We start from the raw sequence: 15,949 nt of genomic DNA on the forward strand, positions 1-15,949 counted from the left end.
TGTGCACGGAGCAACTGACCAATGTACCCCAGAAGTGGGAATTAACCGAGGACAACAGTAAGAACTCAGAAAGGTGAGAATCAGATATTTGCCATACTTCACAATAAGATGTATCTTCAAGCAATAGATTCTTATACAACTTTCTCTAAATCCTGCTTCATAAGAAGCAACACTTTATTTTGGCCCCACTAAATGGCAATGAATAAAATCATTTACTGATAGAAACAAAAGGTAAATATAGCAAGAACATGGGCTATTCCTGAGGATATTTAACAACTATAGATAATGAAGGGTGGTAAGACAATGCTTTGTTAAGGCAAGTCTATCAACTAAGGAACGAAACAGAAAGGCAAAAGGGAAAAAAGTATGGTCTGAAAATATGTTAAAAAAAAACAACAACTTTTCTACCAGTCCACTATGGCTGACACTGGAGATTGAGAGTTGGCTATTACCTATAGCCCTTTTCTTTTTCTTTCTTTCTTTCTTTCTTTTTTTTTTTTTTTTTACAAAGTAGCCCATTTGTGCCAAAAGAATTTGAGTTGTGTAAAGAATTTTTTTCTAAGTGTTATTTTTTCTAAGATTAAATAACAGCAATTACTTCTGAAATTTGATGATAAAAATAAAATCTCACATATGAAAATGGTTTGAAAAATCAAGGCAGTGCATTAAAAAACAAGCTATTGTTAATATTGCTATTTTTATAGGAATTTAAACAATGTAAGTTAACTTCCCTAAGCAGAACTGGGACAGACCTACAAAATCCTCAAAAAGTAGAAAAGCATTCAGTAAGTTCAATAAAACAAATGGCATATCATTTGGAATGAATATCATAAAGTCCTATATAGGAAAAAACAACAACACCCCACCTAGATATTAAAGAAAACTTATTTTTAATTAATTTTTAAAATCCAAATTATGTAAATACAGTTAAGTTTGAATTGGTAATTCATATACCTTTTTATTCCCCTTAACTGAAGTGGAGCCCTTGTTAGCTTCTCTGGAGCCCAGAGACAAAGTATAGGGTGTGTCCAGGCTCTGTTTAGAGATGACAGGTGCAGCTTGAGCAGGTGCCCCAGACCAGATGTCATCTAGAGGTTTTATTCTGGATGTAGCCCTGGCCAACGTGTTGATGCCAAGTTAAACTAGTTATCTCAGCAACTAAGTTGGTTTCATTACAATACTTCAATCAGCTGTTCTCAAACTTCACACTTAAGAATCACCTGTGGCACACTTATTAAGAATACAGTTTCATACTACTATTATCTAAAAGCACCAATCAATCTTAGCACCACTAATATGGGACAACTAAATATTACATGTCTCATGATTCAATGAAAAGCACAGCACTATCTAATAAGTATGCCTGAAATACTGAAATTGAATGTTATCAACCTTTAGATCTATCAGTTTTCAGGAAATAAATACAGGGGATAGAAGAACAAGTTAACTGACACTAGAAGGAAGTGATCAACCAAATTGACAATTTAGTACAATCTGAAGAACAAATGACTCCCTTACTTCAACAAATCAATGGCATGAAAGGAAAAGAAAAAGGAAACTGTTAAGAGACTAATGAGATAAAACAGCCAAAACAGATTCAGCCCCACCACAAAATCTCCTGCGGTAAGATGGGGTGGACCCTGCAAACAGTGACTTAGAAACTATTGGAATTATGGATCTATCATTCTGGGACAACAAATCAGAATGTGACAGCTATTCCTAGATATCACCAAGAGATTGTAGTTCCAGCAAGAGGTTATTACAATGTACTTAGTCAACAGGGTATATATCTTGCAGACATGGATTAACTTCCACTTCACAACATAATGAATATGCAAAAAGTATCCAAGCACAAATGAGATTTCTTTATACTCTGAAACAGAAAAATACGTTAGACTCTTATTTTAGTAACACAATTCTTGGAATGCTTAATGAAATTCATAGATAATCCAAACATTACTGAGATTAACAATTTATTCTAGGTCCCCCCAAAGTTATATTTCCAAGTGAATGCATCAATAAATTTTATGATAGGTAACCAACACCAATATCAACCAGCATATATGCACTTCTGAATAAACTGCATCAATCTGCCTATTTTCCTTGGTTCTACTATGAATAAACTGTACTAGCCAGGTTATTTAAATTTATTTTAAATTCAAAAGCCAGTATTTTTGCTTTTTGTAAAAACTGTGCTTATAACTTCAAGCCATAAAATATTTGACCACAACCTTTAACACTAACACCCTTATTTTTTAAAATCTTTTTTTTGAAAGACAGAGAGAGACAGAGCACAAGCTGGGAAGGGGCAGAAAGAGAGGGAGACACAGAATCCGAAACAGGCTCCAGGCTCTGAGCTGACAGCAAAGAGCCCGACACGGGGCTCAAACTCATGAACTGTGAGATCATGACCTGAGCTGAAGTCAGACACTTAACCGACTGAGCCACCCAGGCGCCCCACTAACACCCTTATTTTTAACTCCAGCAAGTTTGGTTCTTAAACCAACATGTACTTTTTTTTTATTAACATTTATTTTATTTTTGAGAGAGAGAAAGAGACAGAGCATGAGCAGGGGAGGGGCAGAGAGAGAGGGAGACACAGGATCGGAAGCAGGCTCCAAGCTGTCAGCCCTGCCTGATGCGGGGCCTGAACTCACCAACTGCAAGATCACGACTTGAGCTGAAGTCGGCACTTAACAGACTGAGCCACCCAGGCGCGCCAACCAATACATACTTCTAAACAGCTTTCCCTAACACTGAAATTTATGATCTGACTTCCCAATTTTTTAAGTCATAGAACTGAAGTGAATACAAAGTTTAAGCAGGACCATCACCATATTTCAACAAAAGTAATTACTACCCCACAAAACAATGTGATCAATAATTCTGCTCCAATTCTTTAAAGAGGCTTGTATGGACAAATTTAAAATCCAAATTTAAATATAAATATCCTGTTCTAAAAAAACCCTCTAGTTTGAATGATGGACAACAGGGAAAATAGAGAGCAATTACTTGCTTTTTGAGGGGCTGCTGACTGGTCAAATAAAACTAATCATAAATTCTTTTGTCATGAAGAATATCAAGCTAATATGTGAACTACTGCCTGAGACTTAAAAAATCTTTATCATGTCATATTTTTTTTTTTTTGTCTTTCATAACATCATGGTTTAAATAGTAGAAAAAATATTGTTATGAATCTACAAGGACAGCTTTCTCCATTCTGGACCAACTAAAGCCACTGCTTATCTTACAGGTTCAACTTTTCTTCTTCTATTTGGACTGCAATATTTCTTTACCTTTCTTTTACTGGCAATGAACACAAGATAATTTTAACATCCCCCTATTTCAAACAAATATTTAACAAGTACTACCAATGTAATTTTGCACAGCCATTGATAAAGACATGTGAACAGCTCCAAAAAATTTACATTGGTATTTATGTATGTCTACATAAATATACACAATTACCTCTTATTTCTCATTTCCTTATTATTTTCTATATTTAAAATTTCTCTTCCTTAACCCTTATTTCTTCCAGTTCAGAGCTTCCCAAACTGCTCCAAAGAACCTACAAATATTCCTCAAACATGGGGTTTGGTACCACATTCCTGCGGTGTGTGGGAGTGTCAGGGAAACACCATTTACTGTGGTTGGGGGAAAGGAGGTAATAAATGGACTTTCTCCAAACTGTGTAGAGATCCATATGCACATTAACAAAATAAAGTCTCTAAGAAGTCCTGCAATTAACCCAAATTTAGCTGTACTGCTCAAATTCATTCGGTCTTTTTTCAAGGAAACACACTGACATTTCAAGAAAACAAGTATTTAAAAGGCACAAATTGAGAATTTCTACTCTAATTGATCCTGAATACCAAGGAGTATGGTAATGATGGCGGTGGCAGGTCAAAGAAGCAAAGACTGAGAAAATCCCACTCACTCTGCCCCACATGTCCTCTAATTCCCAATTCGGACAAACCCCATTTACACCAGTAAACTTTAGTAAAGTCTATACCACTCTGGAACATGTCCAGTAAGTAGACTTCACCAAATATTAAGAAAAGTTCTAAACACTTCACCTAAAAATATGTATTGAATACTTGCCTGCAGACTAATATACCTAAATTCCAATGAATCAAAATGTTTATTTTTCATTCCTTTTGAAACTTCCAATATTACTCAGTTTGGCAATATGAAGGATTCACTGCAGTGATATGCTTTTCTATCAGTTCTAGTGGATTTCACACACAACCAACTATGAAAATACTGAATCCACAACAGAATACAGGTAGGTTTACAAAAGAATGCTCCTATTTAGAAATACACACTTTTAGTTAAAGGCAGAAAATGTTATGTAAAAAACCACAAACATTTTTGGGAGTTATAGTTAAGCTCCTAGTTGGTTACCTCAGTAAAATATGTGTCTTCAGTGAATGAACTATCTTGGAGTGAGTGAGATTTATTTCTACTTTGGGGCAAATTTGAGCTGTTTAAACACGATTTCTAAGACACAACATTAACCTGGCTGAACTCTGATCAGTCTTACAACCTTCTCCACTTTCTACTCCTTTCCACAAGTCTGCATGCCCTTTAAAATGTAACAGACTATCAGAAGAGATCAAAATCAGGTTTGCTCAAAATGAAAGAATACAGTTTATAAAATTAAATTTAAAATACATACACGAATAATTTATTTAAGTACAGTTGTCCTTTCAATCTCTATATTACTTCTCTTTTTCTTCCTTGAAAAAAGCGAGTAATGTCTGCTTACCAATTCTGTTTAGCAATTCACAAACTCAGAGTATTACTTTATTTACTTGCTTATTACAATTTTGAAGCATTGCTTCACTTAACATAAAGAGATTCATTAAATGCTTTCTCTTAAAAGAGATAACGTACATGGTATACACTAACTACAGAACATATGAGTGTATTCATTCTATCTAATTGATAAATGTAAACTCTTCCTGTTGGTATAATCTAAGGGAGGGCTTTATTCACCAAGGGGAGAAAAATAGAATAAATTCACAATGCAATTGAAAATTCACTCTGGTGGGTACAACTCTACAGTGAAGTTGCTGACTACTCTAAAGGTAGGTACATGTAAAAAAAATCATTTCATATTAGTTCCGTGCAATATTTTTTTTAATGTCTAAGATATTTCACCTCCTTTCCAAAAAATCAAGTTTTATAATAGAAATATCAAGTGAACCTTGACTATAGCTATAGTAATGCTGGCATAAGCTACAAGAAAATTCTTCAACTAAGTATTTGAAATAGTTACCTAAATTTTCATACCAAGGCTTCAAATTTTTAAATGGGACTAACAGTAGTAAATTGCCCCCCAGTCTTTGCACCAAAACAAAACAAAATAAAATTCACTGAATAAATATAGAACATATTGTGTATATTGGCCATACATTTAACCATATGTAACTCTCAACCATATTTTAATTTCTTAAAATCATTTGCGACTAACAAACTGAATTGATAATAGACTGATTAAACGTTACAGAACATGTGTCAGGAATACAACTTTTTTTGTCCAATTAACAAATGCCCCTAAAGTCACTTGGACTTTTTTTTTTTTTTTTTGCACTTTAATTTCTCCAACCATAAAATGTGGGAAATATTCCCTTACCATTTTATACTTATAGGGATATCCTAATAATAAACATTTGTGGAAGAAATTGAGATGTACAGGCCAAGAAAGGAACTAAGTGGAAACAAAATATATGTACATCATAAAGGATTAATACCCAATTTTTAAATATCGAGTACTGTTACTCATTACCAGTAGGCACTAACATTTAAAACATTAAACGCCAATGTTACAACAAATCGTCAATTGCATTTTCAATTTTAGACTTTGAGAAATTTTTATACTCAATCTACAAATGAATAAATGTATGTTTGATACAATCAAGCAAACTTTTAGCAGACCACTAAACTCCAGTTTCTACATTCAATGACTATGTTTGTATGAAAACAAACATAGAAATGTTAGAATATATACATGGCCAGCATACTAGTTTGGTCTTCTTTATTTAAGTGTCTGTAATACCATGAAGTTACATCATAACTTCCTTAATACTGGCTATATCTGGCTAACAGCCATCCATCTAATTAATAATGAAATTACAGAGGAATGTCAGCAAGTATTAAACTTGTAGAGTAAATGAGAACTAACATATATAATAACAGTCTTACAATAGGTCAAATGAAAAAGGAGTTCTTATTTTAAAAAAATATTCTACCTGTGATTTACAAAACACACTGCATTATCTGCTCATCAGAAACCATGATATTCAACATGATATATCAAAGAGGGAACTCACAAAGTCACTTCATTACTATCTCTTACTATGAAGAGGAACTCTTATAGTTAAGTCACAGAATTACTGTGAAAGCTTGGCATCCTGTCTGCCAGTTAAGATTTTTCAGAGGAAGGTGTAAAACCCAGCATAATACATGTCCTCTAATTACACCACTCTGGAAAAAAATCTTTCAAGGTTGGTAGTACCCAATCTTTGACCAGCATATTTCTCTTGTATTTCTTTACAAGCCATACAAATCTTCACATGGTTTTATTTTCCAAAACAAATGCTTCAACTTTTTTCCTAGTAGCCTAGCTACAACCCTACAAAAACAAACCTGGAGAGTGACATATGGAGGAAAAACAAGTTTAGCTAAGGACATAGTTCAAAAAGCAGCTTCTAATAGGAGAATAAAGCTCAAATTGATATAAGAACAATGTGAAGAGTCGCAAACAACCCTGAAACTATTTACTTAAAAACAGTACTTGTAAGTATTATCAGTGAATGATATGATCTCAGGATAGAAATCACTACTGGAAAAAACAATATTTATGTAACTTGTAAAAAACTGGAATTCGAGGCAGTTAATTGATTATGCTAAAACTTGGTTAGTATGCATGTAAGTTCTTCAGAAAAACATCTCACGAACCATATATATCATTCAGTACCTTTTGGATATTAAATTTCAGTCAATCAATCCAATAAATATTAGGCATAACTTTAAACTGTGTTACAAAACAGTTTAAAATCCAAACAGTTCAAACTGATTATCAGAAGACCAAGACCTGTATGAATAATATTCCTCTCAATATTATAAATGGAAATGGGCAAGTGAGTAGCACCATAAATATAAAATTCTCTACTTCTCACCACATTACTTCTCACCAAATCAACAGTTTTGGGGGGTTAATTTAATTTTACTTTGTTTTTCGCTTTAGCTCTTTATTTAAAAATGCACTCACACCTACAGCCATCACAGACAAACTAGAGTAAATAACAACTAGCCATATTTAATATTTTCTAGACTTCTGTGCAACTCAGTAACTATCCAAAAAGTTCTGTGAACTCTTCAGCTTCAAGCCTGAAGTCAGTCTAAGATAGCCAATAGAAAGCACACCTGGGCAATTACTGCATTTCCTACTTCAGAGTGTTGAACTTAAGACAGAGTATCTACATTTGGATACTGCATTTGGAGCAATGAGAAGTGCCAAGCTCAATCTATGCAGAAGCTACATTAACTAAAAAAAGGCCATCCCTTAATATCATTATCAAAAAGCAATAAATATGAAGAGCATTATTTTAGTTTTAAATAACCACCACCAACTAAGGACCCTCTATGAGTAAGTAAGCATTAAAAATGAAAGATGACCTCATAACAGGTTACAATATGAAAATATTCCTAGCAGAAAAAAATAATAATACAGCTTAATCAGGAAATATCTTTTCTGAAGTGTATCACATTATCAACTGAACAAACAATTTACTTTGTCATATACAGTCAAAGGAGGGAGAAAATGAAAAGAAAATCGAAATCATTGTACTCCACTTCGTAATCTTCCTACATATATAATAATCCTTTGGAACGTTTTGAAGTCACTCAAAAATTCCAAAGAACTTACTCTAAAAACTCTCCTGGGTCACCTAAGGCACCAACACGTTATGCAGTGTAGAAATATTCTACTGAAAAACCACTCCGTTACACGGTTCCACACAAGAGGTTTCATTTTTTAAAAATCTTAAAGTCAGGATTTTAAAAAGGCAAAGGAGTTTCGAAGGCAAAGAAAAATTTTCCCAAGGGATACAAAGTTTCATTAACTATCTTAACTCTTTTACTAAGCATCACCTCTCTGCCCCTCCGTGGATATCAAGCCATCAATAACAATGTCACAAAAGAATGTTTACCAAGATGGGGGGTAGGGTGTCACCTGTAAAGATCCTGTATGAAAAATGTAAACAATCCTAAAATGGATGAGGAAAACTTTCACCTTCCTACAACCTCGCTTTATGGGTATTTGATGTTTCTCAGACTGAAAAAATGAACAGAAGTTTAGAGACTGTCTGCTGTGCAAGGTTTGTTTGGGGGCTTTCTTTTGGCTAAAAACAAATCTCCCCTTAAGTCCCTCGATTCCAAATACTGTGGAAGAGTCACTACTACTCACCGCAAGTAATACTGTTTTAAAGCAAAGGCAGCGTTAGAACAACTTCTGGGAAAGTTGAACTCTTCAACAATTTCTCCCCACTGATTCTTCTCAGAAACCTGTTAAAAACACAGCCACACTTGTCTGAGAGTGCACCATCCAAGAAAACTCTAACCTAACTGTGAAATAAATACCCATTCTACAGAGATCTGTAGATACCTCAAGCATCAGTGGGTGTTTCAGATCGATCCGTAAGAGTTCCTAAGCAAGGGCTGCTCGAATCACCGTGTTTTCACCCGAGAGCCCTGTATTTAATAGCACTTGTTTTGTTTGGGGGGCGGGAGGGGGGGTGGTGGTGGGTTTGTTTTGTTTTTGAAGCCCGGACAATAACCAATCGCAAGTCCCTCTGTCGCCCCCTTTTAAATCTCAACGCGGTCCGTTTACACTAAAAAAAAAAAAAGTTCAAAAGGATCAATACTGTTCCGGACAGCGACGTCCGCAGGTTCTGGGGGGGCCGGGGCCCGGGCCGATTCCGATCCCTCTCCCAGATCTATCCATCTCCATAGGCCCTTCTTTGAGGCCTACAGCTTCTGCCTAGCCTTGAAGCCTAAGATGGCTATTTGGAGACAGGTCCTGGTTTCTTTTGTTAGCTGTATAAACCGAGGGCGACGGGGCCGAGGCTGTGCCCCCGGCTGCCGGGATCATTTCGCAGCCGATTATCGATGTTAAACCTGCCCGCGCTAATTTTGAGTTGCACGAAAACTGCTCTCAGAGTCTGTGTGTCTCTGTGTCTCCGCCTGTGCTAGAGCGGCAGCGGCGGCAGAGCTGACTCGCGAGCGAGCGAGCGGGCGGGCGGGCGCGGGCGCGGGGCTCGGGCGGGCGCCCCGCACGCCCGCACTCCCCGCCGCGGCGCTCAGACCCCGTCGGGCCGGCCGGGCACCGGGCAGGGCGCGAGCCGGCGCCGGGCCGCCCGCCCGCCCGAGCCCCGCGCCCGCCGCGCGCACGCGAGCCACCAGGCCAAAAACAGCCCCGCCGCCGTCCGCCTCCGTGCCACCGGCTGCGAGCGAAAAGAACGCCTTTTGCCCCCGCGGGCCACCCCCCCAGCCCCGAGCGCCCACTCCGGGGTCAAAGGAGACTTTTTGGAAGAGGCCAGCGAGAGGGAAATACAAATTAAAACTTCCACTCACCTTCGCGAATCCGCCTAAAGTAGTGACTCTGGTGTAGAGACCGTGAAGATCCAGCTCCTTCCCACCCACCGCAGGGATTTTTTTAAAAGGCGACCTGCGGGAGAGAGAAAGCCCCGCACTTGTCAGCCGGGACCCCGCGCCCGGCCCGGGCGGGAGAGCCCCGTTCGCCCCGGCTCGCCCCGGCGCTGCCCCCCCGGTTCTGCTCTCACCCTCTGCTGTGGTGGAACTGCCGCAGCTCGTCCAGGAAAGCGAGTCCCTTTCTCCGCTCGTCCGGAGGCGCCTTCCCCGTCGAGTTTGCCATTATTTTTTCAAAGGAGGTTTTAAAAAAACCCAGATCGGTGTTTTAAAAGCGCCCCCCGCTCCCTGCGCTTCCTACCAGAGCCCGGAGCCCATTCCTCGGCCGGCGGCGGCGGGGCTCAGTCATGGGCCGGCGGTGGCGGCGGCGGCGGCGGCGGCGGCGGCGGCGGCGCAGGGAGGGAGGGAGGGAGGGGGAGGAGGAGGAGGAGGAGGGGAAGGAGGGAGCAGGAGGCCAGGGGGAGAGGAGGGAAGGAGGGAGGGGAATTTCTAAAAAAGTTTAAAGAAATCGGAGCGAAACTAGAGGGGCAGGCGACTGCCGGATCCGCGCGAAGCCGCGGGGCGAGCGCGGCCCCCACCCCTTCCTTCCCTCCCTCCCCGCGGCCCGGCTCTCGCCCGCCTCTCAGCGCCGCCGGCCCAGGCGGCTCGGCCTGGGGACGCGATTCAACATGGTGCTGCTGCCGGGGGCGCGCGAACGGGCGAGGGGAAAGGCGAGCCGACGGTGAGGGGCCGGGGCGGCCGGAGGCCGGGAGTTTCGGCGGCCGCGGCGGCGGGGCTGGGGCAGGCGGGGCTGGGGGTGGGGAGGGGGAGGTCTGTGTGGTGGTTTGTGGAAAGAGGGGTGACAGCGTGTATTCCGGCCGCAGCTCCGCGGGGCCCTCGCACACATTCACGCGCGGCCTCCGCCGCGGCGGCTGGGGCGTCCCCGGGCAGAAAGCACCGGCGGCAGCCGAGCCGCTGCGCGCCGCCCGCCCGCTTCCTTCCCCGCCAGCCTCCCTCTCTGCCGCCGCCAGCGCCGCCGCCACGGCCGGGCAGCCAGCGCCGCACAGCGACCCCCGAGGGCCGGCCGCGGCACTGCGCCTGGCTCCACACCGCCCCGGCAGCTCCTCGCGGGGAACAATAGACTCGGCTCGCCGGGCTTAGGGTTCATCTGCAATGTGCCGCACATTTCACACGCACACAAAGCCGGCGGAAAGGGGGGCGGCGCGGGGAAACGGCCACTACCGGTTGTTCCAGGGTTAGGGGTGGAGGCGATGTTCGCGTCCCCGGGCCGGCTGTTGGAAGGGCCGCCTCTGAGTCCCTGCCAGCCCGACACAACCGGTCTGGCGCTCGGGAGGGAAGGGAAGCTCCGAGGGGCAGCTCCTCACGCTACGCATCATTCACAGATCGGAATAAAGTCATATTTGTTACCTTTTTTTTTTTCCCCAAGGTCTAAAGGAATCGGCTTTTCTGAGCCTTGTGCTAGTATTTTGGGGCCTGATTAGCACATTTTCCATGAATTATCCACAAACTAACTTTAGCAAACTGTAAATTAAATACAATGTGAACTGTCTGTCCTAGTTCTGTGGAAATACAGTAATGCTCTTAATTCATCTTGCCTTTGGTTTCACATATCAAACTAGATTATTTTATGCTGAGTTATGCAAACAGTAATTAAACTGGTTGGGAACCAATTCTTTGAACCTTAACAATAATTAACGTTTATATTTTTACATTAAGATATCTTAAAGGTAGCAGCGCTTAAATAGTGAATAATGCCTTGTTTTTCCTTGCTTTCTCTCAAATGTCTTAAATGCCATCCCCGTAGAAAATATTTTGAAGGTTAATAAAGCTGCTTAAAGGGAGACTAATCTCAACAAATACTCCCACCTAAGTTTGCATTTACAAGGGGTGCTGGAGACGGCCCTTTGCTACAAATGCTAATTAAGCTTCACAGTGTGGGGCGTATCTTTATTCCCATTTTAGTGATCGCCACTATTAGCAAAGTCATCGACTAACCCAAGGTCACAGGCTTATACAGGTCTGGATGATTATTTCAGGTAGTAGTTCCAATGGGAACATTTATTTGCTGGTGAAAAAAAAATTATGTAATGTAGTCCAGCATGCTTCCGGTGCTCACTCTAGGAAACGGATTTATTTCCCAAGTAAAGTTTGTCTCTTAAATGGGGTTGGAATGAGACTGTGGCTAGGAAGTTCCTGACACCCAAGGGCCAGTGAGTGTCTGAGACGGAAGCCAGTGAAAGGCGGAGACCCAGCTGGGGGAGTGGAGAAGCTGGGCCGGGGCCGGAGGCAAGAAGCGGGGGGTGGGGTAGGAGGGAGACCAGGTCATCTGTCCCTTCCCCCACCGGTCCTCTTAGGGGTGGTGGAGATGTGGGCCGCAGAGCTGCGAGGCCGGCGCTGTGCGGATTCCCTAAACGCCGCACTTGCGCACAGCCCCTTACGTAACTGTCAGCGCCGGGGATTCCCTAGAGGGGGTCATTCTATTCAACCATTACACACACCCCGGGCTGCTGCCGCCGCGCCGCCGCCGCCTCACAAAATGGCGGCGCCCATAGAGGAGACAGCGGCCGCCTCCTCGGCCCCATTTTGTGGGAGGCGAGAGATCTGTCAACATGGAATACCTCTGCTGAGGATGCATCCGAGTTTGGAAATCCTGCTGAAGAGATGGAGCCGAGGGGAATCTTGTTCAACGGAAAATGTCAACGACTTCTAGCACCTCCACGCTTTAAAAAAAAAAATTATTATTTTCATTTTCTCGAAGAAAGCGCCAGAAGCCGCCGGGGTAATTGTAACTAAGGGGAGAAGGGAAAGCTGCGGCGTCTCGGTCGCTTTGGTTGCTCTTCCGCGCTCCCGGCAGCTGACCGCGATTTCGCGGAGGGTCGCCTGAGCCGCCCGTCCCGCTCCGAGGGGACGGGGACAGGGCGACGTGGAACGACAGCGGCGGCCTTAGTAGCGCCACTTGTGCAGCGAGACTTTTCGGTAGTTTTTAAATGCCAGAGTCCACAGCACCGTCGGTACCCCTCGTCAGAGTCGTGGGCTTTGGGAACCTCGGACGCCTTTGCTCCGGGAACTCGCGGTCGTCCGGGAGCTGGGAAGCCGGGTTGCGGGGAGCGGGCCGTACTCGGGGATTCGGGCCGCACTCGGGGATTCGGGCCGCCCTGGCCCACCGGGTGGTCGCGATCCGGACCCGGGTCCTGGATGCTGCTGGTGGGGCAGGAGTGAGAACGAGGGCATGTACACTGAAATTTAGGTCGTCCGAGTCGGGATCTAGGGTTGTATGTTGATAATGTCTCCGGTCAGACGTCAGAACATCTTTTCTAGCATCCCACTCTGCAGTGGGCATATCGGTCTCATTTCATATCAAAGGGCAGAGTGGAGAAATGACATTTATTTTTATTTTTATTTTTGAAGGGGAGGTTGCCACTTTTAAAGCACTGCTTGCTGTTAATGTGTGTTTATGTGTATACACACCTGCATATACAATAGTGTGCTTTGCTTTTAAGTACGAGTATCGAAGGGCAAAGACCTGGAGTGGGAATCTAACGTTTTCATGCCCTTAAAAAAAATTAAGATGTAATGTGTAACTGAAGAGTTGACTTTGAAAAAAAAAAATCTTTCTCTGAAAAGAACCCATCATATTCAAAATGGACTCCTAAAGTATATCTGATGGGTAGAATATAAATTCATAACATTTTGGATATACTCTAGTCAAAGAAAAAAAAAACATAAAATTTGATGTTTCACAGATTACTACATGATTCAACTTCCCCAAGACCAGAAAAATGTAAGGCAAAAGTAAGCTATTAAGGGTATTCGCTTGTAAGAGGAATGCTTACATGGTTTAAGGGAAGGGGAGGTTCACTGATGAAACTTAAATGTGCATTATACAAGTAATTTATTTAAAAAAAAATTTTTTTTTTTTACAGTTGCAGCAATCATTTGTATTTGCATGACTTTTTCTTTTTTTGTAGGTGTTTTGGCAGTGTTGATTTTGACCCTCATATTTCCTCTCTAGGGCAAAGCTGCATTTTTCTGCAGGCTACGTCTCAATCACTAAGTTCCATGCCCTGCCGCACCCGAATGCTAGTTCTGGTGTGTGCATTACCAAGATACCGTTTCGGATCCTGTGTGTTCCTACTGATGTTATTTATATTTAATAAATTTAGTGACCACTAACCAGTCTGTATCTCTTGCAAGAATACCCACCGTATCTTAGCACCCAAGTACCCAGAGTATTTTTTTATGGGATTGCACTAACAGTAACCCTAGAGAATAGTATTACGCTTCTTTGTACCATACTGCATTTCCTATAGTGGGCAGCATAGAGCAGGTGGATCCTGGAAGAAAATGATAGAGGAGTGCAACAGTTTTACAATATTCTTTAATATTCTCTAATTTGATGATGTAAATAAAATATAATTCATAGTTTTCAAGCATCAATAGAAATCATTCCTATAAAAAGTACCAGTGACAGTGGAAATTGTTGAAACTCAATTTGTATAGTTTACTGTTCTAATGAGAAATGTTGACAAAGCCTTTTTGATGTGAAAAAATGCAAAAAGTGTGGTTTTTAATTGTAACTGCAAACCCTACAATCATAATTACAAGTTTGTTATTTTATATGCACCTCTGATCCTTATAATCAGTTTTAATATTATATAAGACTTAAAAAACTAAACCAAATTTCAAATCAAGCATGTCAGGTTACAACAGCTGAACTACCTTAATTGAGGAATTGGTACATCGATTCACTGGAGACATTTTTGGATTTTAAGTTACTCTATGGTTTAAAAGAATTGGTTGAACAAGGCCGTTGAACTTAAAAGTTTTATGTCTTTAAAGATGATCTTAAGAGGAAAGGAATTGTTGGTAAGATAAGAGAATGCTTTCACCTTTTGCTGCTCTTGCCCGTGTCTACTGCTGTACTTTTTTATGTGGGCTAACTTGTCTTGTTTGAACCTTTGATTATAATATCAAATCATAGATAAGGTCTTTCTTCATGATAGCGACTCTTAAGGATTACTTGTAACTACGCTTTTAAAAAGTGAGGACATAGTTTATTCTATTGCAGGTTAAGGTTTTAAGTAGATATTCTGAATTTGCAGTGGACAGACTTTTGAGTGGTTTGTTCCTAAAGGGTCTGATAAATTTTGGGATATTTCTTTGTTGTAATTTCTTTTCAATAGATATTAAAGGCTATGCTTTGTACATAAATCCAGTGTAGTAAGACTTAATAATTTAAAAAACTATATTTTAGCCAATTATAGTGTTCTTTTGAGAGGCATCCCCAAATGTGCTTTTCACAGGGAGCTGTTCTCATTAGGTCAGTTACCTAATCTTGAATTTTTTAATTGTTACGGGTTTAAGGTGCTACATTTGTGCATTGTTATTTATTTCATCTAATTTGGTCACTAAAAAAGAACAGTAGGCCGCAAACTAACTGTGCTCTTTATAAAGTACCACAGTTTTTACTAGTTTAATGGTTTGTTTATAGTATTCTAAAAGTTATGAAAACTAGGAGAGCATAAATACTAAACCAAGGAAATAATTATTTTTTATCAATGCAGTTTACTAAGTCACTGAATAAATACTTATTGAATGCCTACATTGGGCAAAATGGGAGAGGGCGAGAGAAATTGACTTAGCCCTCAAGGAAATTATACTCCAGTATACTAGATTTTTCTTAACTGCTAGCTTTAGAAGATTATAACAAAATATTCAGACCATAGAGTTCTTAATTTTTAACACTTAAGCAGGATGTTTAGCATAGAGTTAAATTCAAAATTCTGCTTAGAATAGAGACATTTAAATATAATTACGTACAAAATTATATTACTGTTAGGATCAGTGTAGTATTACTGTTATTCAAAGTGCTGTAAAAATATTAATAGCAGCGTTTAAATCACATCCTTTGAAAACTCAGATCCACAAAAAATATGATTCCAGTAATTAACTTTTTAATTATGGGAAAAGCAAGGGAGTGTAAAAAATATACTACTGAGCAAACGAACAGGAATTGTTTTAATGAAATTTGATTTTCTGTTTCAATTTTTTGGTACATTGACTCTTCTGACATTGCACTTTGCTATTAATTTAAAAAAATTAAACTCCAAAGACACATTAATTCTGTATTTAATGCAAATTTAATTCTTGACTAGCTGTAAAGCTTAAAGAGTTGGCAGTCTTGTTGGTGAAACAATAAAATAGGAATTAGGCTGAAATGCAAAACTATGTAATA

The 15,949-nt window shown here is 40.8% G+C and overlaps 1 protein-coding gene across 3 annotated transcripts in view; it reads right to left on the reverse strand.

The window, feature by feature from the left end:
• Positions 1-10,087, reverse strand: part of ARID2 (AT-rich interaction domain 2) — a 172,421-nt gene extending 162,334 nt beyond the window's left edge. For all 3 annotated transcript variants that reach the window (XM_086713597.1, XM_086713596.1, XM_086713598.1), the window contains exons 1-3: positions 9,849-10,087; positions 9,640-9,733; positions 8,474-8,571 (exon numbers count right to left, since the gene is read on the reverse strand). In XM_086713597.1, the coding sequence (XP_086569723.1) occupies positions 8,474-8,571; positions 9,640-9,733; positions 9,849-9,940 (284 nt within the window). In that variant the 5' untranslated portion in view covers positions 9,941-10,087. The remainder of the gene's footprint in view (positions 1-8,473; positions 8,572-9,639; positions 9,734-9,848) is intronic.
• Between the last annotated feature and the right edge of the window lie 5,862 nt (positions 10,088-15,949).

This window comes from Puma concolor, chromosome B4, assembly GCF_028749965.1.
Source record: "Puma concolor isolate L17-30 chromosome B4, mPumCon1.1.hap2, whole genome shotgun sequence".
NCBI lineage: Eukaryota > Metazoa > Chordata > Mammalia > Carnivora > Felidae > Puma > Puma concolor.